General features: G+C 39.6%; 1 protein-coding gene across 14 annotated transcripts in view; it reads right to left on the bottom strand.

The window, feature by feature from the left end:
- LPP (LIM domain containing preferred translocation partner in lipoma) overlaps positions 1–24,334 on the bottom strand; it is a 665,377-nt gene that overhangs the window by 148,704 nt on the left and 492,339 nt on the right. For all 14 annotated transcript variants that reach the window (XM_047732722.1, XM_047732758.1, XM_047732767.1 and 11 more), the window contains one exon: positions 16,278–16,404. In XM_047732722.1, coding sequence (XP_047588678.1) covers positions 16,278–16,404 — 127 coding nt within the window. The remainder of the gene's footprint in view (positions 1–16,277; positions 16,405–24,334) is intronic.

Below are 24,334 nucleotides of genomic sequence, written 5' to 3'. Positions count from 1 at the left end.
AACACAAATGGCAAGAAAACAAAATTAGGCAGACCAGATTTCACCAACAATAGGAACTCCATGATTATATTTCTCACAGTATTTACTGTGTTATTTTCATCTGTACCACCACTGTAGCATTTACTATTCCCCTTCTTCTGCTTAATTTTCCCTATAGGATATACCATGATCTGACATGCCATAGATTTGACTTATTAATGTGTTCTCTTTCCTTATTAGAATGGAACCCCCATACCACAAGCTAACTGAATCACTCATGTTGTGCCAACACCACCAGTAGTGCCTGCACACAAGGTGCTCAGTAAGCATTGAGGAACGGAATTCAATTGCTTCCCAATAAGTACCACCTCTAGGAATCAATGGCACATCACTACTGAACTTTTGTTTCCTCACCTCACTCAATAATGATATCCTCCTCAAACCAAGACAGAACCCCAAGAATGAGCCTCAAGTTATCTCTCTCTCTTTCCCCTGAATTATCACAACATGAAGGTCTTGGTTCAAGCTCCTATCATTCATTCCTCATAGACTACTGCAAATGACACCTAGACTGAACTCCAGTCACTGAATCCTCCCCTGTTCAACACCCATCCCCCTGGTAGTATCCAGAGTGATCTTTGATCGATGCCTATCAGGTCGTGTCATCCCTGTGTTCAAATCCTTCAGAGATTCTCAAGGCCTTCAGGAGAGATTGCACACTCTCTAGTAGCAAAGAAAAAGCCATTTTGATGTGACCACTGGTCATTCTTTGGTCTCATTCCCCTCCAATTTCTTATTCTCTCATCATATTGTATTTTTTTTGGCAATTTTCTGATCTCTCTATACCCATTGGATTGTTTGTCTGAAATGTCCTTAAATTCATGCTTTGCTTGGAAAATTCCACTCATGTTCAGTCCCTGTGAGAATATAACATCACCTGTTGGAAAACTGTTCTCACTTTTCAAATCGCAGTAAGACATTCTAACCTCTTTCCTTTTGTAGCACTTTACACCGAACTCCAGTAACACACTTACCATACTGTCACTGAGTTATTTGTAAACACATCTGTCTCCATTTTGTAGACTAATGTTGAATGGAAATGCCTACCTAGCACAGTGCCTGGCTCGTAGCAGGACTTCAATAACTATGAAGGAATGAAGGAATAAACAAATATCATAAATTTCTGATCTAGAAATCTTTCTCCTCTTCACTTAAAGCAGGTATATAAATGAACTCAGATCCCAAACCCTTAGCAACAACAAAAGGTTTAGAATTTTTCTAGTCTTACCTAAACACGTCTTGTGGCCTGTCTAGGGAATCTCTTGACTTCAAAAGTAATGGCAATGCTAAAGGCATTGCTTCCATACATATCTTCTTAAATGATCTCCAAATGAAAATGCACCTTGAGCTTAACGTATCCATGAGAATGTTGCTAGGACAGTCAACTTCTGGATGGCAGCCGGACACACACACCTGAGCTGTTATATCCCTGATCTGCCAGAGAGGAACTGGAAGCAACAGTATCTCCACACCTCCTGTGACCAGAGATGTAGAGCCTGGGAGATTCCAGGAGAGCAGAGTGCGGGGTAGATTATTCCCAAGGTTGCTTCAGAAGCACAGAAAGTTTTCTCTAGAATCAGGTGTCACAACAGCTGCCTGAAGACACCACACGTCCAAAATTAGGAGTGGGAACTAAGTCGAAGAATCAGTTAATCAGTGTCTGGCTTCCTGAACCACCTTAATGAAATAAAATGCCGAAATTCACAGATACACTGACACTCCTGCTGATGGCCTAAAATAGCATCAACTTCCGACTGAGCGAGCCAATTGCTAGCTATTGCACTGAACTCTTCTGACTGATGATATATCAATAGGGTGACCTTATTTTCAAGATGAGCTCCCTTTTCCCTGCTCTTTCTCATTTCCACTTTGGCAGTGAGACTGGACTTAGCCTTTTTCTAAGGCTCACTGGACTAGAAGATACCAGTGCAGATGGATTGATAAAAATTATAAGTCATTAATCCTACCTGTGAATGAAGGCAGCACAAGATTGGGATGAAGTGTTGGGAGAAGGGGGTTTGTGGATGTAGAGATCACTAAAATCACAAGAACCAGGTTCTCTCTTCAAGAGAGAGCAGAGGAATAGAGCTGTAGATCTAAGTGCTGCTATCATAAACAGCATTATATTCGGTACTTGTCTTACATCATCTGGACTAAGTGGCACAGCTGGGCACTATTACTCTTATGGGAGAGCCAAAACAGTATCCCTGCAGACATCTGGTGTGGTGCAGAGTGGTGGTGCACCTGGATTTCCACCCCCTGCCTCATCAGTAGTGAGATCTTTCAATCAGAGGAAATCGTATCATACCAAAAAAATCCTCCAAGAGAAGCGGGAGGAGTAATAAAATGGAATTCGTCAGAAAATCCACATGATGAGTACGGACTCTGTGGGCCCAATCTTCTACCAGAACTTTTGCAAACTGTAGTCACAGGCAGTTTATCTGGGGGTTCAGACTGGGCTCTAGGTTCAAACTGCAACTCCCGAAATCACCAGACTCTGGGATAATTATTTAACTTCTCTTTGCTTCAACTTCCTCATGGTTAAAGAACAGTACCTACCTACATTGTAGGGTTATAGTCAACAAGTATGAGTAATACATGCAAAACTTTCAGTATATAGTAAGAGATCAGCATGTGCTTATCTTATTTTCAATGGGAGCATTAGTAGGAATATTTGGGATCAAGTAAGGTTAGAGAATCTTCATTGCAAGTTAAAGTCTTGCCAGAGTGGCAGAGAGAGATTTAAGGATTCATAAGTTCCACCTCCTTATTTTGCTCCTCGGGCAGAGCAAGATAAGGAAGATATGGTCTCTCCTCTTTGTGATCTTATGGTAAAGTAGGTGTCAGAGACTCATATAAACATATGAGTTTATATATATATATATATATATATATATATGTATATATATACATACATATATATATACATATGATATGTATATTACATAGCATACATAACGTGTGTGTATACATATACATGAGAAATCAAGGCTACAAAAGTTATGAATAAAATATAATGTTAATGAGAATTAGAAAAAAATTAATTCTCACTTGGGAACTGAAGACCACATCCTAGGACAGTCTATAGTGACTCACTACAAAACCCCTTAAAAAATTGTAAAAAGCTACATTTGCAAGCAAAGTAAATTATATATTTGGATCCTGGACTCCAGAAGGACAAAACCTTAATTTTTTCTTTAATTAATCATATCAACAATTCAAGTAAGTTAAATTCAAGGAAGCAGCAATTCCACCGTGGCCAAATTTCTGTTGCTTTGCGGTCTCCCTCGTCCCTACTGCCTGACAAAAGGACAGAGGGACAGAAAGTGGTCCACACTTGTCTAGTGTCTGATTGGCCCCAAACTGTTCAAGAGAGATCACTAGATTTCTGAATGGTTTGGGCAAAAACTGCTGACAGGTCCTAAACTCTCTTGATTACAATATTTTAACCAAGGCAGAAAAAGAAAGGCAATTTCAAGCAGACTATAGACAAAGAAAAATTAACCTGGTTTTCTACTACCTGCAATCCTCAGCCTGGTAGTAAGGCACTCTTTGTTCTGCTAAAAAACACTCTGTATCGATTATGCTGACACTGACAGTAAAGCTGTGTGGTGGTTAGTTTTCTTTAATTTCTTTTCTTCACATCTCAGATGAGAAAGTGGGTTATGATTCATCTTGCACAATCTGAGTCAAAATTCATTTTTGTCTCTTTTCAATTAGTTCTTCTGCATTCCACATTAAAAAGCAAGAGTAGTTTGCTCAGCAAATGAGGACACTGTGGTATGTCTTTGTGTGTTGCTTTCTCACACACAACTGAAAAATATTTTCTGTATCCTTTAATGATATTCCATTAACAAGAGAGCACCATAAGAAAACACAGCATGCTAATTCAAAGAGAGACAAATACTAACATTAAAAATTCAGAGAGCTTGATTATTACACACTAATCATAAATGGCATAAATCAAGCCAGATACTGCACTGGGAAACAATACTAACAGCTCTTAAATTTTTGATCTATTATGGTTTAGAATGCATTTTTACTTGATCCTTAAAATGCATATATAAAATAGGAATAATGATCTTCTTTAATTGGTGAAATAAGTGAAACTCAGGTTAAGAGGTTAAATAAAACTGAGCAATTACATTTAACCTCTTAACCTTTCCAAGAGAAAGCCTAAATAAAGGACTTGGTTCCATCTCTTAAGCTGTCCTTGGATAAGCTGGTTTCTTTGACAAGATGATAACTCTAAGCTTAAAACTGCCAAAATAAGGTTTTAAATAATGTGTGCCAATATGTTCTAAAGCACACTGGACATGTCAAATGTCCACACCGGACATGTCAAATGTCATACAGAGAAGATACAGAACTTACACTCAGATTTCCTGACTCAAAGTCCAGAGCTTGTTTCCTGGTGCCATGTAACAAAAGATGAACTCTTTATTTTTGTAACAGTGCTGTATTATCTACACTGAAGACCACTGTTACATTGATGGTTACCAATATTAATTTCACTTACATATGCCAACTAACATGGCAATGTGAACATTACAGACTCAGGAAAATCCTTAAATCGCGATGCTAGAGTACCCACCTCAGAGAAGACTATTTCTTATGTTCTATAATCCTGTTTTATTTTTATTAACTTACAGTTAAAGTTACTGTAAATGCAGTGAACCTTCTCATCAACTTTAAGAAATGAGGAACAGTACTGAGCAGAGTATAAAATGGTCTGGGGAATATAATTCTTGAGCATATTTTCCAATTCTTCTGTGAGATGCTGAAGTGAGCAATGTTGTAATTTTATAAAGGACAGCTGTTTTTCTATCCCCCTATGTTTTAATGATGTCTTAGAGGATAATACATGAGAAGTATTTGAGGCAAAAAACAAAAGACAAACAAACAAACAAACAAAAACCATAAGGGGCTGAAGGATCACTATAAATCATGTAGTCTGATCTCCTAATATAAAAGACGAGTCCCCTGGAAACTGGGCTGGACTAGGATGTCACAGCAAGTCAACAGGTTAGTGTTAGGTCCAGATTCTGGCCTCTGAATGCTTGATTCTTGGCTCCTTACACAACTACACTGCTTCTCATGATAACATGATGACTCTGGGTGCAAAAATATTGTTTATTTTGTAAAAGTCAACTCAGTGGGTGACCTTGAGGCAATTATGTCATGATGGTGTTCCATCAATTTGTCTTCTTGTTGAATTACATCCACATTTCTCAATACTTTGAACATTACAGGGTTCATGGATGAACATTTTAAAATTAAAATATGGGGTGCCTGGGTGGCTCAGTGGGTTAAGCCGCTGCCTTTGGCTCAGGTCATGATCTCAGGGTCCTGGGATCGAGTCCCGCATCGGGCTCTCTGCTCAGCAGGGAACCTGCTTCCCTCTCTCTCTCTCTGCCTGCCTCTCTGCCTACTTGTGATCTCTGTCTGTCAAATAAATAAATAAAATCTTAAAAAAAATAAATAAAATTAAAATATGATATTTAATTTAATGATTTTTAAGGAGAAAAACAGCACATATTTCAACCCATAAGATCAAATTATGGATACTATTGATATGGATGAAGATAAAGTAGGCTAAAAAGTTAATTTGAGTAAAATATTAGGTAAATAATAGTACAGATAGTTCATGTATATGGTAAAAATTATAAACGTGTCTCCAATTATCACAGAATGGGAGCCCCGAAGCTATATGATTTCTATGTGTTTCTCTAATTTTGCCATGATCCTAAGGCTAAATGGGAGAGAAAGGGAGGCAGTGGAGGTTAATAGCCATTTTCTAGTACCTCCAGCCTACTGCATCCTCTTAGCCTCCTTCAACAAGTCACTCTTGCACAGTGTTTCTGTTTTCTCACCAAAATTTAACACATGTTGCTCACTTATAGGCAGCAGTGGAGTTGAGTCCAGGATGCAGATTGAAGGTTTGATGGTTAGAGACCCAGCTGAGGTCTGAGCTCAGAGCTGTGCTATCCTATAACAAATTGGGGAGAATTTAATATAACATGACTGACATTGGAGTCAGTTAGGAAGAAATTGGAGTAAGAGCATTAATTTGGACCTACTTCTGGGTCTTCCCAGTTTACTGGCCTTGGATATTTTGTTTGTTTTTCTTTAAAAGGATTCAACTGTCTTTGCTGAGAATTCAAGCCACAGATAGTGTGTTGCCAACCAGGCTACTCCCTCACAATAGGTCTCTCTTCATGTGAACTCCTGTGACATTTAATCTGGCCCAGGTCAGCTGGTAATAGTGGGAAAAGCCCCTGAACCTGGATGAAGAACAATGTATTTTCTGCTGCCAGTCACAAAATTGGTTCACCATTAAAGCCCTTGGTGCTAAAGGATTTAACAATGCTTCATCTTCTTGGCCATTATGTTACGTTGTATTATTTCCCACAGTGTACACTACAATGATTGGAGTATAGTAGACACTCAATAAATATTTGTAGATGACTGAATACATTCAATTAAAAGTACAATAGATGCCTACCAAATAGAACTCCACAGATGTTCAAACAATGGCTTTGCTGACAGTCAATTAATTAGCCCTTCTGACAAATCTAATGTCACTTCAAAGTCTGGAAGGAGATCATTATCTGTGTGTTTTAGAGAAAGTTGTGGGGAAAGAGCAGGTGAGGGGGAAGGAGGATGGTTTGGGCAGTAAAGCGAGCAGAGTTCAGAGTTATCTGTATTTGAGTGTTTAAGATCAGAAAATGCATAATTAGCACCTGTAGGCTCAGGGCTCAACTCTAGCCACACAGTTCAGCACACAACCATAAACAACCTATGAATTGGAACTTTTTTTTGGGTCACACAATGTGTCCTCCTGCCAGCTCATTCTCTCCCAGAATGCCAAGTCTGCTGTCAGTTATTAGACCAAAAAAAAAAAAAAAAAAAAAAGAAAAAAAAAAAAGAAAAAAAAAAAAGAAAAAAAAGTTTCATTATGAAGTGGGAATCTCTTTTCTAGATTTCATTCTCTGATGAAGGGAATGATGATCTCAATGTAACTGAATGAGTGGGTGTCTGCTGTTGATATAAAGACCATATGAAACAGCCATCTGGGTGGTGGTTCACAGCCTGGAAGGGTCTAGTTGAAGTGAATGACCTTTCACAGCTGGTTGCTATGGAAAACACACATAAACATGGGGTAAGGATGGTTTCTTTCATTGAAATGCCCTGCTCATCTGACCCAACTAGATTAGAATAGCAGAAAATTGAGGAGTTAAGAGATTGGCCTGGGAACCAAAGATGATGAACTCCACAGTGGGAAATCAGGTAAATTGATCTAGAACTTAGAACATCTCAACCATGTAACCCATCAACTGACCAATTTCAGTCCTTAATTTTCATAGAAAATACATGCAAAAGAGGTCAAGTTCAAGGGTGTCAATTTAATTTTCACTAAAGTTCAAAGAATGTAGCAACCATATCTCACTCTACACATTTAAGTGATTTAAAAAACAAACCAAAAAAAGGAGCAAGAAGTCTGAATTATAATCCATGGCACTACCCCTAATTAGTTTGCGACTTAGAAAACTCACTGGTTTCCTCATCTCTAAAATTCAGGGGATTTTCCTTCGATAGTCTCTGATTCTCTCTAGCTCTAACCTTTTATGATCCCATAAGGTGCTAAATAAATGTCTGTTAAATGAATGAAGTATTTTCCCTCTGTAGTTTACTTTACACCATGTCCTGCCACAGGGAATACCCAATGTCTACTCACAGTTCTCATTTATATGTTTACTAGTTAATTAAACAAATATTAAGTATCTTCTATCAGTCAGATAGAAGGTGTTCTAGAGGTGAATATAGGGTCACAGCAGTGAATGAAAACAAAACTATTGCTTCAATCAGACTTTCATTCTAGTGGGGAAAATAGACATGGGATACTACAAATAAGAAATCTGATGAAGTGCGTTGGGGGAAATTGGAGGGGGAGATGAACCATGAGAGACTGTGGACTCTGAGAAACTAACTGAGGGTTTTGGAAGGAAGGGGGGTGGGAGGTTGGGGGAGCCAGGTGGTGGATACTGTGGAGGGCACGTATTGCATGGAGCACTGGGTGTGGTGCATAAACAATGAATTCTGGAACACTGATAAGAAATTAAGGAAATAAATATAAATTTAAAAAAAAGAAACTTGATGAAAATAAAAAAAAATACTGGGAATCTCTTCATTAACTTTGTATTTATAAATCAAGGAGCTCAGGACAGTATATGCACATAGGTCTTAATAAGTCATTGATTTTACTTTATCATTTTTAAGGGTAATGCATATTTCACTCAAGTTTGAATAAGGTGCATCTAGGAGTGGGTTCACAAAAATGTCTGGGAAACCCACTTCCTCACCTTTGAGAATAGCCCTGCCATCCCTCTTCCCACCAGCAGAGACTAGTTTCTATTCTTTATTCAGAAAGGAACTTTTGGCCCTAGAGTTTAAAACACTTCCAGCTGTATGACCTTGAATGAGTCATTTGGACTTCAGTTTTCTGGAAAATGAAACATTGTTGTAGATAGTTTCTACGATTAAGTTCTTTATGACACTATAAGTCTAGGTTCCCAAATCAATGCTTAAAAACACACTATATAGCCAAATTAATTAAAAATTAACGTGTGCTAAGATGGAACACATAAATGCTTAGGATTATTTATTTAGTGCTGTGAACATATACTGCCCCAAGCAAACACCTTACCAGAAACCACCACCACAAAAGGAAATATATCTAATATGTCTCATTAACTAGAAAACATTCTATTCCCACGACCCACAGATACCTTAAAGAAAGAGCTGGAAAGAAACAAAACTGAGAAATCCATTTTTTCCCAGATCAATATAACCTTTTCTCTAAGCTACTCATTTTCTAATTTTTCTTCCATTGTGGTTTTTGGGGTTTTTAATTAATTAGGTCATTTTTTTTCCCCTGGGGAAATAAGATGCTTAAGGCCTCAGGTTCCATCCGTCCTCAAGGCAACTATCCACCTGGAGTCATTTCCCAGTTTGTAATTGACAGGAGCACTTTGGAAATTATTTTCTTGACACAAAATAATAACAACAAAGAAAAACAAATTACCTAGCACCTCTCAGTTGAGACCCCCTAAGCACTTTTCAAAGCAGACACACTGGTCCTTGTACTGATGAAAAAGCTAAAGCACAGAGCATGTTCACTAATCGGCCTCCCAGTTCATGACTATCTAGCAACCCCGCAGGAAGAGTGTGATGGGGGAGAAAGGGAACAAGATCTGGGGTAGGAGGCCTGGGCCTCAGTGCAATGCTGCTGCTTTGGGGAGCTGTGCTTCTGGGATCTCTGACTTGTAGGGAAGGGTGGTGGCCCTGGAGAATGGGAGTCCCTTCATTACTCAGATCCTGTGTATCTTCACGTGCCAAATGGGGAAAAAATACTGTATTTTGGAGGGCTGCTGTCTAGCTCATATGATATTACAAGTATGAAAGTACTTTACAAAACATTATCTACATGTCAGTTGTAATCACCTCATAGAAATGACAATCTGGGGGCAGAATAAGAAATTGGATGCAGGAGGCTGATCCCTGGGCCAGTTTAGATGCCCACGTCACTGAACGTCAGAGTAGGACAGTACTTTCCAAATCCAATCTCATCATCCATGGGACTCTTGAACACCTATCATCACTTCCTCCATGGGGGGCTAACGGGCTTGGACCTAGACTCTTCCAAGAACTTGTCTCTGTCTGCTCAAAATGTTAATTCATCATACTGAAGGCAAATTCGCTGGCTTTCCCGCACTTGCCTTGCTTTTGTTGCTAACTTTGGAGGCATGGATATCAAGTTTAATTCTTTTGCACATAGCAGTCTTCCAGCAGCACCGGGACTCCAGGTTTCTTTCCTCCACACCTTCAACTGTACCTCAAAGAGTGGTCTGCAGCTCCCTAAGCATCATCATTGTCCAAGTCCCCCACGCATGCTCACTTATCAACCGGTCTTACATAGTATCGATAAACGGACTACCAATCCACCCTGGGCACTCTGTTTCTACTCAGGGACATTCACTAGACCTCCATGTTGCTCTCAACTGAGAAGATACATAGCACCGAGCATGGTGAGTCAGCTTGATTAATGAAGGAATAACAGCACATGCCAACCCGTGCCTTTCTTCTCTTGAGGCATAATTACCACATGCCAGGCCCCCACTGCCTCCTATGTTCCACTTCTGTCCCACTATCCTAGTTCCCCCAGAACAAACTTCTGGCTTTATGAAAATTTCCCACTATACCTCAATAACAATAGTCAGAAACAACAACAACAAAAATTCTTAGACAAATGCCACGTTCTGTGAAGAGAATTTACCTAGTGCTGCTCTAAAGGCATAGGGATTCTTCAAATAGCTCCCTAAACAATTTTGAGACTCACACACTTCAGTTTTTTTTTTTTTTAAAGAAGGAATAAGACAACACTATGTAAGCAATGCCAAGATAATTACAGCTTTGTGTTTAAAAATAAGCTGGTAGATATTTTCATTCTATCCTCAGATATATTACAGTTCTCATTTCCACAGATACTATATTCCAATGGTCTTATTTTAGGTATTAGGGTCTGCACAGCCAGAACACCATTATTTTGGGGGAGAACTATGGATAGAGGGATAGACATGGAACTTCTCTTACACAGACATATTTTGTCTTTCAAGATGAAAGAAAGCACAATACTTAAAGGCTCGGGTGTGTCAACCAATAGGGAAAACTCTTGGATTAATTCAAAAGATATGGCAAAAATATCTAGAGACATACTTGACCTTCTATTACATTTCCCCCCCCCCCCCGCCCATAACTGTCGGAAAAATATAAGCTCCAATCAGGACAACTAGCCCTGTAAGCTCCCAAATATTCTGGCAATGGTACCTTTCTCCCCATTCATCTTAATAGCTAATTTTAAAATTCTCCCTCTCATTTTCAGTTCTGCAGTTTCCCCTAACCTAAAATAATTCATAGTTCATCACCTCTTCTTCTTTCTATACATCTATCCTTGGAACTGAGAATCTCCTTCAGTATAAACACACTTTCCTAGTTGCCCAGGGAAACAGGGTGCTTAGATTTGGGCCAAAGGCCCACTACCTGATTACTGAAACACATGAGAATATTCTACCTCCAATTTTCTTGTATGTTTCCTTTCTTCTCCCTACAGGGTAGTGTTTTGAGGCCCATTCAAGGACCCTATTACCCATGGACAAAATACTTAAGAATCTTCTATAGCCCAATCACATAAGCCAAAACAGATGGAAAATGTTCAGAGCATGAGAGAATTTTGTCTTTCCTTTAAAGATACAGACTAATCCATCTGCTGCATTATGGGTTCATTCCTTGTGGTATTTATCTAATACTGCAATGCAACAATCCTTGATTTTGATGAAGATGGAAGAGGGAGAGTATAGAACACTAAAACTAACACCATTTTAGAAGAAACCATTAAAAAAAAATAAGCTGAGACTCAGTTGAAGGTTCCTGCTTGTAATATTTATAGGGAACTGACTTAAGAAAACGAGATGTGCTGTAATTATCAGCAATTTGCCTTCTGCAAGGTCAACAGAAGGGCTGGTCAGCTAACACTGTTGATAGGAAGGTATTGGGTGTGCTGTGTTAAAGTATGTATCTGAGCCATGGCAAAAAGCTCACACTCAGTGCCACATCAGTTAATTTAGGTCCTATACATACTTAAAATATATTGCCAAAGACACTGACGTTCAAGCTACACAACTTATGGCCCTGGGCACAGATGGTCTCTTGCTTGAACATCATGATATCGGGAAGGAAAGCATGACAAGAGGCAGGATAGTCAGCTATTGACAGGTGCAGGAACAACATACGCCGTTCTATAACGGTAATGAATCAGCATGGACTTGAGATGAGAAGAATGAGTCCACATGCTGAAGCTTATTAACTATGTAACCTTGAACAAGTCATTCAGCCTCTCTGAATCTGTTTCCTCACCTAAAAAATGAAGACATCATCACCAGACCTGTCATTCAAACTATGAATAGAGCTTTAGATCAGTATCAGCTCCTATCATCACCATCCTAATGACTATCGTCTCGTCAGCAGTAGAAAAGGTATGTGTCCAGTACGAAACAAGGAAACACACACAAAAGAGGGAAATGTCAAAGATCCATTGTAATCATTAAAAGATTCTGGCATAGAAGGCACAGGAATCTAACTCTACTTTTCCCACCCAAGAAAGGAGTCTTAAAATAATTCATTTGTGAGGCTTCAATACATTTTTGAGGAAGAAGAGTATCCTGGGTAGATGTGTAGTAATGGCATCTCTAGCTGTTTTAAAGATTTATTTATTTATTTATCTGACAGAGAGAGATCACAAGTAGGCAGAGAGGCAGGCAGAGAGAGAGAAGAAGAGAAGCAGGTTCCCCGCTGAGCAGAGAGCCTGATGCAGGGCTTGATCCCTGAGATGATGACCTGAGCCAAAGGCAGAGGCTTTAACCTACTGAGCCACCCAGGTGTGGCATCTCTAGCTGTTTTAATCTAAAGTGATTCAGCCCTCCCCACAATATCTATATCTGTATCAGTATCTTTATGTGTCGATCTACCGATCGATCCATCATCCATCTAGACTGTTTCAAAGTAAGTTGTAGATATCATGACACATCTCCTCAAGTACTTCAATACATTGCTCCTAAAAACAAGGATATCATTTTGTATACCCACAATGTATAACCACAATACCATACTCAAGAAATTAACATTGATGTGTTATCAAATATATAGCTCATAATTCAAATTTCTCTAACCTTGCCCCAAATATTTAATAGGGTTGTTTTTTTTTTTCAACCAGAATCCAATCAGGATTCCTACCTTATTCTCCAATTTTATTTCCCAAAATTTGTTCCATCCCACATTGGTGATTCACTTTAATGATTTTATTCTGTATCATGTTAAAATTTCCCTTGTCAGAAATGACATCACTTCCTTACCATCATTCCTCTTCCAAATCTCTATTAGCATACTTTTAAAGACTTAACTCAAAGGCTAACCATTCCGTAAACATATTTCCATTCCTGCCTGGGAATGTCTATTTTCCTTTTTCTGAATTCTCAACGAACTTTGGCTGAAATTTGACTAAGTCACTTGTTACTTCCAGTCTTATGTTAGGATTAAAGATCATTGCTCTGTATATATTCTCTATTAGACTATAGGAATCTTCAAGGTAAGATCCATGTCTAGCCAAATGCCTCCAACACTTAGCAGAGAATTTTGTACATTATAGGCACTTAGATATTTTCCACCTAAAGTAAATTTTCCTTAAATAATCCTGGTCTCAATTCATACTTTGTTCATTCTATCTACTCCAAAGAGAATACCTTCTTCTATTTTCTGTGTATCCAAAGCTGATCTCCTCCACAAAAGGTTTCCTAATTATCCAGCTTAAACTTTTGGAGATGACAGATATGTTTACTACCTGGATTGTGGTGACAGCAATACAAATGTATATACATCCCTAAACCCACCAAGTTATGGACACTGATTATACGCGTATGTTTTTTGTATATCTCAATAAAGCTGGAGAAAAAGTTTTTAGAAGAAAAAAAAGTATAGAACGAAGTCTGGATTCTAATCAAGTCCTACAATTTATTAGCTGTTGATGCTGGGCACATTACCTAACATTTCAGTGCTTCAATTTCCTAATATGGAAATAATAATAGCCTTTATAGGATTATACATTTTCTATAAGGATGAAATAGATTAATTCCTATAAAGTACATAGAATACTGATGCCACGTTGTAAGTACTGAATAAACATTAATCATTATTCCACAATCTCTCTCATGGTTCATAATCCTTATTTGGCAATTATTATTTACCAATTGGTGACATATGTTCTATTTTTGTGATGAACTTAGGTTTAAATCAGGTATTTTTAATGGATTTCTAATAGGCATATCTTATTTTCTTAAATAAAGCATGGGATAACTTTGATTTTTGAGGATATGCTATTTGCCAAGAACTTGGCTAAGTGCTTTCTATAAATATTTCACCCAAGACTCAAAATAACAGTATGAACTAGTGGTTATTTCCATACTATAGATAAATCAAAAACAAAAACAAAGATTGAGAGAGCGTAACCAAATTGTTCAAGTTGTCTAAGCTAGTAACTATTAGAGCGAGGATAGTTCTTAAAGGCAAAGATAACATTTAATTTATATCTGGTTCCCAGAAGGCTTAATACATATTGATCAACACAATTACTATCCATGTTCAATTTTCCTTATTGCTATGCATTTAGTTGCTATGATATTTGAGGCATATATACTTGTTACATTAGTTTGCTGTTTATTTATTTATTTATTTACTTACTTATTTCTTAAAGATTTTATTTATTTATTTGACAGAGAGAGAGCACAAGTAAGCAGAGCGGCAGGCAGAGGGAGAGGAAGAAGCAGGCTCCCTGCTGAGCAGGAATGCGGGACTCGATCCCAGGACCCTGGAATCATGACTTGAGCCGAAGGCAGCTGCTTAACCAACTGAGCCACCCAGGAGTACCGCTTTTTATTTTTAATATGCTTTAGTACTGTCACCTTATTTTTTGCTTTTAACATGCTCTTTTAAAAAATTTACCTAAGATTCCAATATAAAACTTTCCCCCACATCCATAACAAGAGCATGGTACACTTTTAGTATATTTTAATAGAACTAGAGACTTTAAAAAAAAATATTCTCCATGCATTCCTCCTATCAATTTGTGTTTAGCTTTGAGCTTTGTTGTATTTTGTTGGAGTAATGCTGTTCCTACAGAAACTTACTAGTGTTGAAAGAAATTCTAGAAAACATTTGCTCCACACTTCTGATTTACTAAGGTGGGAAATGAGGCTCAAGCAGATGGGGAAAATTTCACTATTGCTTAGCCAATCAAAGGCACAGGAAGGGCCAGAACCAGAATTCTTTATTTCCATCATTGACTTACACCTATACAAATCAGTGCCATGTTTTTCATATCCTACACCATTCCATTTATGGTGTGGCTTTGGACCAGTGCCCTCAGTTCACATGTTATTACACATTCCCAAATAGGGAGCAAGGGGAAGACATGAAAATAGTAAATGTCTGAAGAAGTGAAAACCTGTGTAATGTTTCCGCCTCTGTGCCTTTGCTTCTGCTCCCCCCACAAATGAAACCTCCTTTCCCTACATGTCCTTAAAGTGATACTACTCAAACTATGGTCCCTGGGTGGGGATCTAAGAAATGTTTGTCACCCTCCATTGAGACAGAGTACAAAAACAGAGAGGGAGTATTTAGGAAAGAATGTAACACTTTAATAGGGTAATTGATTCTTATTCAATGTCATAGTGGTAAAACGTGGCCTTCCATTTTGTATTCTCTTTATTTCACTTTCTTAGCAATTAATTTTAATTGTGCTCTATACAAATACTGGCCTCCAACAGGTTGAGGAGGAAATAGTTTCCATCATAGGAAATTTGGGAGGCACTAATATAAAAGGCCCAGGTTTAGGTACCACCAGTTTCTTTATAAGGCATTCCTGACGCTCCTGATGAAAAGAGCTTTTAAATTTTATAATATCTCACATAAGCCTCTCTTATGCCTCTTACAGCTTTCTACCAAGATTAGTAATTACTCATGTGTTTTTCTTATCTCTTCTGAATAATTATAACATCCCTGAGGACAGGTTATGTGTCCTTAGCACCATGGAAATTGCATATAGTTCATCAATCCACATTATCCTCATGGACCGGATGGAATAACCATTCATAATTATTCACAGATTTGGAGAAGGGAGAAGGTTGAAAAAAAAAACCAAAAACACAACAGGAACATCTTTTCCTAAACTCGCATAGGGAAATAATTGAGAGTGCAGAATTTAGACACTATCCACTTCCACATTTTGTATATAAATATTTAGACGAGTGAGGAACCTGAACACATACAGAAACCCTATTTCTGCCTAAGGAGAAGCTTAGAAGTTGTCAAAAATTCATTTTAAAATCAAATTTGTATCTCAAGAAACTGCACAGTAGTATCCTTGCACTTTCAGTATGAGCTAAACAGATATCCCATTTACGGCAGTCTCACAAAACTATTTCTAGAACACTCCGTCGTGTGCAGAAGCACACCAACTCCAATGCATCCATACTCGAATCCTTTACCTGTGGAACTGATAGTACTCCTAATTAATAATTAAGAAGACCAGAAGGCCTTTCCTTCAGGAGTCAGCTCTAGCCTCCACTCACCAAAGTATTCATCAGCAGGCGGATTTTCCATGTCATACAGCATCTTCTTGGTCAGGTGTTCGAGTTCATCTTCAGGACGGAACGATGGGGGAACAGCTGGAGGCCCCATGGAACCTATTTGTCCACCCTAAAAGGCAGAGGACACATAGTTCTTTACATACCATCAAGACAATCAGATAGTATTTGCACTGTAGACAAAAAAGTAATGGACGTGGCTATTAAGAGATTTGGGTTTAACAATCCATTTCATCGGTTCTTTAGTGTCTGACCCGGGACACACCATTTTACAGGATCCACTTGTCTTCTCCAGATGAGTTATCCACTGGGCTTTGGAAATCCATGTTTACAACAGTAGGGCTTCATTTCATTCAACAGTTGCTAAGTAGTCACTGCATACCAGTCGTATATTTATAAAAACAATATATATAGAGGCCCCTCTCCCACTTACGGAGTTTATGGTCAAGGGAGAGATTCATGTTCATCAATAATTAAAGATAAAGCAACTACAGAACATGCATAACTAGGGTACATAAAGGGACCTCTCCTGTAGCCTGAAAGGAAGAATTCCAGAAAAGAGGCCAGTACAGAGTAGGACATACTCAGCTAATGGGCAAGAAACTTACAGGTAGAAGTTTTTCACATTCAGGTGAGAAAAAGGCCAGGTGGCATAGGAGCTCCTCACAGCTGAATATTTCTGCACCACATATAAAGCTTGAGAGAGGAGATGAGATGGGTCTAATGGGGAACAGGGGTGCAGAAAGTGAATGACCCTGTGTTCCATTTAAGGAGGTTGAGAAGTTTCTTCCCTTAGTACTACAAACAGCCACGTACCAAATGGGGAGGGTACATCAGTAGCACTAATCCTGGGTTGGTGTTTAAAGAGGTGGATGACCAAGAATTAGAGCCACGTCACGATATCAAGTGTCAGGGGAAAGATTACTTGAGATGTTCAACCAACAATCCAAAGTAGGTAGAGAAAGAAGGAAGGCCAGATGCCAGACGTAAGATTTTGCAGTATGTAAACAAGTGGAAATTTAAAATTCTATTTCCTGGGCGCCTGGGTGGCTCAGTGGGTTAAAGCCTCTGCCTTCAGCTCAGGTCATGATCTCAGGGTCCTGGGATCGAGCCCGCATCGGGCTCTCTGCTCAGCAGGGAGCCTGCTTCTCTACCTCTCTCTTTCTGCCTGCCTCTCTGCCTACTTGTGATCTCTGTCTGTCAAATAAATAAATAACATCTTAAAAAAAATAAAATAAAATTCTATTTCCCTTTGCCTATATTATAACTTTGGCCATATCCAATATCACACCCCAGCATCTTTAATCAAAGCGTTTGTAACAAAAACTTAAAGAAAAGTTAAGAAATAGTGACATCCCAATAGCTGATGGGGAGAGCTGAGACTCTGAGAATGTTCTTCCCTTGATGTTTACGCATTCTTTTTTTTTTTTTAAAGATTTTATTTATTTATTTGACAGAGAGAAATCACAAGTAGGCAGAGAGGCAGGCAGAGAGAGAGGAGGAAGCAGGCTCCCCGCTGAGCAGAAAGCCCGATGTGGGGCTCGAACCCAGGACCTGGGATCATGACCTGAGCCGAAGGCAGCGGCTTAACCCACTGAGCCACCCAGGCGCCCCGATGTTTACGCATTCTTAAGAGTCTCTCTTTTCATTAAGAGTTTACAAGAATCAGTTCAACAGAACCTGAAGCTGCGCATTCATTCATTTGTTATCCTCACTATAGCAAATGTGTTCTTGGATGTGAAAATCCTGTAAGGTATAAATCCCTGTACAAATGTTTCTTCCTTACTATGAACACTTATTTCAACCAATCCAAAATACATATTAATTATTTGTGTGATGTCTGAGGCATAAGATGCCTTCTAAACATATGTGAAGTTGTTAATTGGCACTTACTTGGGACTCTTCTCTGGTTATTTTCCAATTTTTTAGGTTTTTTTAAAAAAAAATGGATAGAAAGTTGGAATACAGACATACAGACAGCCAAAAAGGCTAAGAATTTTTTATGTTGGTTACTCATCTAACCCTGGGATTTTATTTCATTGTTGGACAATTTGGATTGGAGAATGGACAGCAGTGAGCAAATTATGAATGTGGCCAGTGACAAAGATAAAAGTAGAGCTATATGCCAGAATCTCTTATTCATTGTGAGATAAGGAAATCTGACACCCAAAAAGATCAGGGCAAGGCTAGTTATGATAAACCCAGCATAGGGGCCCATCCCAGACTCACTTATTCAGTAAACATTAAATGTTACATGGAAGGCCTTCTCTAAAGTACAAATAACATTTGAACATTGGACGAGTGGTTTGCTAGTAATATTAAACTTTCAATGGCACAGATGTTATCTGCTTCTAGGAAAATTTTGCTGAAATCATAAAATTATATGACCAAGGCCAGTCACAGGAACTTTATTTGGAAAAAAAAAGGAACCGAAAGTAACAGTGTAACTATCTGTCCATGGCTAAGAGGTCACTTAAATGGACAATTATAGATACATACAATGGAATGTAAACAGGCTTTAAGAGAACACTGTAAGTTTACCACTACAAGTACGAAAAAGATGGCATAGCCATGCTATCAAAGGAACAGATCCAGTGATAGGATAGGAAATCTAAATGATGGCCCCATTTTTGAAAAGTAAGTAGAGTTTAATTATCTATCGTTCAATATACAGGTAGGGAAGAAAGTCTGAAAGGACATGTACTCCTATGTTAAAGGGCGGCTTTGTTGGGTTTGGAATCCTGAGAGCCTTTTAATTTCTAAGTTTGTGTTTCTTTTACAGTATTTAATTTGACTTCTGCAATCCATGAAATATAACTTTTCAAATGCAATTAATTCAAGTGACAAAGGTAGTCTGGGTACTAGCAAAGCCCTGGAATGGGCTAACCCAGGTCAAGGTGGAGCTCTAAGAGGAGCAAAAGGCCAAAGGTGGGACACAGTTGGGTGGAAGCCGGGAAAAATGCAAGTGGTTTTGTTTAAGGCTGAAGAGGTGAGAGAAAGGAAGGGCCAGCTCGTGACTGCCATGCCATCGGGGGCTGAGGTCTTCTCTATGGGCCAGGGGCTCTAGGCCCTGTGTGAGACCACAGGAAACTCTGAAAATCTGATGTGCTCAACTCCCTTTTGGCAGAGACTGGCATTCATAAAAATGCACATCAAATTTACCTACATTTTCAGAAAGCTCATGGGCTACAGGGACATATCTCAAGACCCTCAGGGAAGAACGCCCAGGCAACAGAAATCTCAATGGGGATTTTCAGCAGGGAGGTGAGCTCAACAGATTAGAAAGTTGTCTTTGGAGTGGAAGGAGGATAGGAGCGCCCTGAGACTGGAACCAGGTGGGAAGCTTATCCTGAAACATTTGTGGCCAGAGAGTGAAGGGGCATACTGTGTGGCAGTGGCAAGATAGCTGGAGACAGAGGTTTAACTCTGGCAATGGCTTGGAGTCCTTGTGGGAGCTAGTGAACTCTGTCACTTCTGGTTTCCTTCTATAAAATGGACTTGTCCATGCTACCTCAGTCGTTGTAAGGATTAAAATCGGAGAGTTTGTGGGGTGCCTGAGTGGCTCAGTGGGTTATGCGCCTGACTCTCAAGTCAGATCATGATCTCAGGGTCTTGAGATCAAGGCCCGTGTGGGGCTCCATGCTCTGTGGGAAGTCTGCATTGTGACTCTCTCTCCCTCCCTCTGACCCCACCCCCCTCCATGTGAGGCTCTCATTCTCTCTCTAAAATAAGTAAATAAATCTTAAAAAAAGAGAGAGAGAGAGAGAGAATCAGAGAGCTTGCATCTCATGCTATAGAGAGCTTTAACTACTTTCTCAAACCAAGGTAACAAAGGGACTCTCTTTGTATCCCCACCCCACTGCTGAGGGAGGAATAATCCCAGTTCAGGTGACAGAACTGAAGACAAGGGTGGAAAAATGACCTACATCTTGTTTTCTAGACTTGCAATAAGGAGAGAACTTGAGCCCCAAATAGGTGGCCATCTGACTCTAAATGCCATGCATATTTTCCAACCAAACATTGTTTCCCATGGAGAAAGTGGAGACTTGTATGAAAGATTATCTGTCATAGTAATGGCACTGTTTTAATTTAAATCAACAACTATTAAGGAAAGGCTGATCCTTCCTGCTCCCAGTGTTAGGGCAGACCGTCAGGGAATGGACATGGCTTCTCATGGTCTGGGCTTCCAGTATCTGCTTCCCTCTTAAATCAACAAAGGCAGCAAGAAGGCCAGGTCTGTCCTCTGCCAGAAATTTGGATTCTACCCTTAGCACTTACGTTACAAGCACAGGTCCTTCTTTCAAAGTACTTACACTGTCAGGACTTCACAGATTTTAAGACAAATATATCCTTCCTTTTATTCTCCAAATACGTCCTATTTGCTTGCAATACAGCTTCTGGAATAACCCATTTGGAAAGGTGCATTCTTTTTCTCTTACATTCCAATCCCATATAAATGCTAACCTTGGATTCCTGGTTTTTCTTATGTAGAAGGACCCCAAGAGAACATCTCTTCCAGAGTTTGTGAATGCTATTTGGCACAGAACTCTCCCCACCCCGCCCCCCAGCCTCTGCCCCCAAACAGTGCACAAAACTGAACACCCATGGAAAACATATTGGTAAAAACACGGGGTCCCCAATGTCCACATATCTCCTCTCCCATGAAGGAAGACACAGCCCACGCCTTTTCTCTGAAGTTCAAGTCCTTTAAGAACTTCGGAGCTTTTCTCCCTGGGGTGAAGAGACCCCTCTTCATTTCTCTTTCTCAGTAGTGCTCGGGGCTTTACACGTCCTAAGAAAAGGGAGCAACCGTCCAATGTATATTTTAAACAAGTGGCTTCCAGCATTGTGTCTGGGTAATAGAACATGGTTGAAAATTTGTGGGGTGGGGGCCGGGAAGGGATGTGCTGCATTATTTTGTTTGTTCACTCTTCAAACGCAGAGATGTGCACAGGACCAGCAGGGTAGCTCCCGTGGCATCATCATAATTCCTTGCATTTCTGTGTTGCTTTGCAGGGTGAGAGTTTTCATAGCAACAGCCCCATGTAGTAAGTAATCCTACTTTAGGGTGATTAAGGTGAGGCCCAGAGAGGCAAAGTGAGCAATCCGGCATCTAGGACAAGTCCTGAAAATCAGTGGAGTCCTGACAGCCACCAGCTGTGCCGAGTTGGCATGTCCCTGTGACACTGTGTGCTGGCTCTCAGTGCCCGGGGCTATGCACGCCCTTCTACACCATTCTTCTGTAATGACTTGGATTTTTTTCAGAGTAGAGGTTTACTGCTAAACAGTGAAACGAAAGTCCTGCAAAGCAAATATAAACAAAGCCTCTAGCCTTTTCTAAGAAAAAGACATTCTTCTAAGTATCAATATTAATCACTAATATATATGTTCTTTGAAATGCCTGAAACTCCTGGAAGGGGCAAAACACATTGTATGACCTACGGATGAGTTATGAGAGATGAATTTCAGAAGATGACTTCAAAATTCTCCTAAACATGTATTTCCTAAGAAATCACTGAGTGCCAGGCACTATCATTATAAATTCAAATTATTCCTGATTCCCCCTTCCCCCCACTGACAAGTCACAGTTTAGGAAGAAAGAGACGCAAAAAGAGAAAAGCACAATAAAGTATAAAGACTAAAACACAGGGATGAATTTGGTGATCTGAGATGGGAGAAGGCTATCAGTAAGGATATTACCTCTTAGTTGGATCTTGAAGGATAAGTTGGATTTCAATGAATGAAAGAGAGAGACAGAAAGAGAGAGAAAACAAGATATTCCAAGAACATGTGTAAAAGAACATGAATATTAGAAAAAAAAATGTTAAGAAATAGGGGAGGAATAGAGCTAGATGAGGCTAGAGAAATGACCTAGGGTCAAATGTCAAGACTGTTGCAAGCAACACAGAGTCATCAGGAGATTTAAAACTGGGTGTTCACTCTATTAAAGTCACGTTATTGAAATATACATACTGGCAACGTCTTCAAACACCAAGTCTAATGATGCCTTAAAAAAATTCAACAAGGAGCACCTGGGTGGCTCAGTGGGTTAAAGCCTCTGCCTTTGGCTCAGGTCATGATCCCAGGGTCCTGGGATCGAGCCCCGCATCGGACTCTCTGCTCGGCAGGGAGCCTGCTTCCTCCTCTCTCTCTCTGCCTGCCTCCCTGCCTGCTTGTGATCTCTGTCTGTCAAATAAATAAATAAAATCTTTAAAAAAAAAATGCAACCAGACAGCACAGTACTTCTGAACAATTTAATGGCTAATATGCTTAAGGTCTCTCATAGTTACTAAGTGAGGCAGAGACCACTAACAGCTCTCCAAAATCGACTTCCTTCTCTTTCTGGGCACACAGCTGGACTCCATCTTCCACTCTTCCCTGCAGTTAGATGTGGCCATAGGAGGCACAAGAAAGGAGGAGCATACCCCGTGGAGAGCTAGCCCCTGACCAGGCTGGCCAACCTCACATTGCTATACAAGCGAGACTGGCAAGAAACATGCTCAAAGGTTAATGGTTGATGGCAGAGTGGTTTATATTCCTTTTCTTTATATTTTCCTATATGTGCTTCTTTTTATAGTAAAAATTTTTCCCCTTAGATAGGAAAAAAAAAAAAAAAAACACCACTTTTTTTTCTTCTTGACACAAAAGTGTCAGAAAATGGAAAATGTCCAAGCATCTGCAACTGGTTCCTCTCTGTCATGGTTCTTTTCCTGCTAGCAGCCCAGCTTATAATATTCCGGGGAAGGCTTATTATGAATACTGTAGCCATATTTGGATCTAGGTCCCTGGTAAAAGTTATGGGTGAGACTGTGCAAAAATTAGGACTGTTTCTGCAGACAAAGGGAGTATGGACACAGTCCTCGGTGAGCAAGGAAACTGCCAGATGAAGAACACAGATAAGGATGTTGCCATACTTATGTAACACCTGATGGTATTTGAAGGGTTTTATATATTTCTACATAGGAACCCACAAGCACAGAGGGACCTATTTATCTCTTTAATCTGTGTTCTGCCTTTAACTAGCCCAGTCATTTTGATCAAATCACTTCTATTCCCTGAGCTTAGGAGCATTCTGTGCAAAATGATGTTTTCAAAGATTCCTTTGATTCTGCCCTATCTTATTTTTGTGCCCATATTATGCAGGGCACATATCATTACAGATATTTATAGGGAAATCACAGATAATTCATATTTTCGGGTACTTTGTAGTCTATAAAAACAGACACACACTGAGTAAGTGGAAACAACATCATTAAAGAGATTTCCATTTACAGGAGGGTTTAGACTACTTGTCAGCATCCCCTGAAACAATCTGGAACTTCATTCAGCATTCTGAAGCTGAGTAAGAGCTGGCAGGTCACAGGGTTTCTGCAGCCCACTGAACTTTCACTACCTGTGGGGCATGAAAGTCAAGAACAAACAAAGGTTCAACACCCCATGGGACCACCACCCCTCCTTGGGTGGAGAAAGAATTTCCCCAGCCCTCCTACATAAAGCCTGCATGGGGGTGCAAAGGGCGAAGACCCCGAGGGGTTCACCTACTACCTTGAATTTCTGTTCCCACCAAGGTAACTATTTAAATATGTGGGTTAAGCATCCATTTTACAAAATGGCTACCCACCCTCTGTCATCACGTCAGCCTCTTGAGTTGTTCTGATACTGACCTCGCGGCACAGTGGGTCATTTCTCTCCCACCGGTCCTTACCCGCCATTCACTTCCTAGTTACAAAGTGCTAGATAAGTTGAACTCAGTCCAAATCTGAACCTTCCCAGAAAAGCACCGCCCAGGCAGACAAACACCGGGAAAAGACAGCCAAGATATTCAGAGAGATTACATGATAATGAGTACTCTATCACTCGGGGACCAGAGCTGCTCACTTTTCTTGTCCATTTGTAATGATGTACAAGAGGTTCCTTCTCTCAGAGGGAAAATAACTTCAATTATGTGTTCTTGAAAAAAGAAACATTGAAATTATCTTCTTTCAAAAGGTAGAATTAGCCCCATTTTGGAGCTGAAAGCCTGCCAGAAAAAAATATATTTC

This window comes from Lutra lutra, chromosome 1 (assembly GCF_902655055.1).
Source record: "Lutra lutra chromosome 1, mLutLut1.2, whole genome shotgun sequence".
NCBI lineage: Eukaryota > Metazoa > Chordata > Mammalia > Carnivora > Mustelidae > Lutra > Lutra lutra.
The sequence above is the reverse complement of the archived record's forward strand: the minus strand, read 5'-3'. Positions and strand labels throughout refer to the sequence as shown.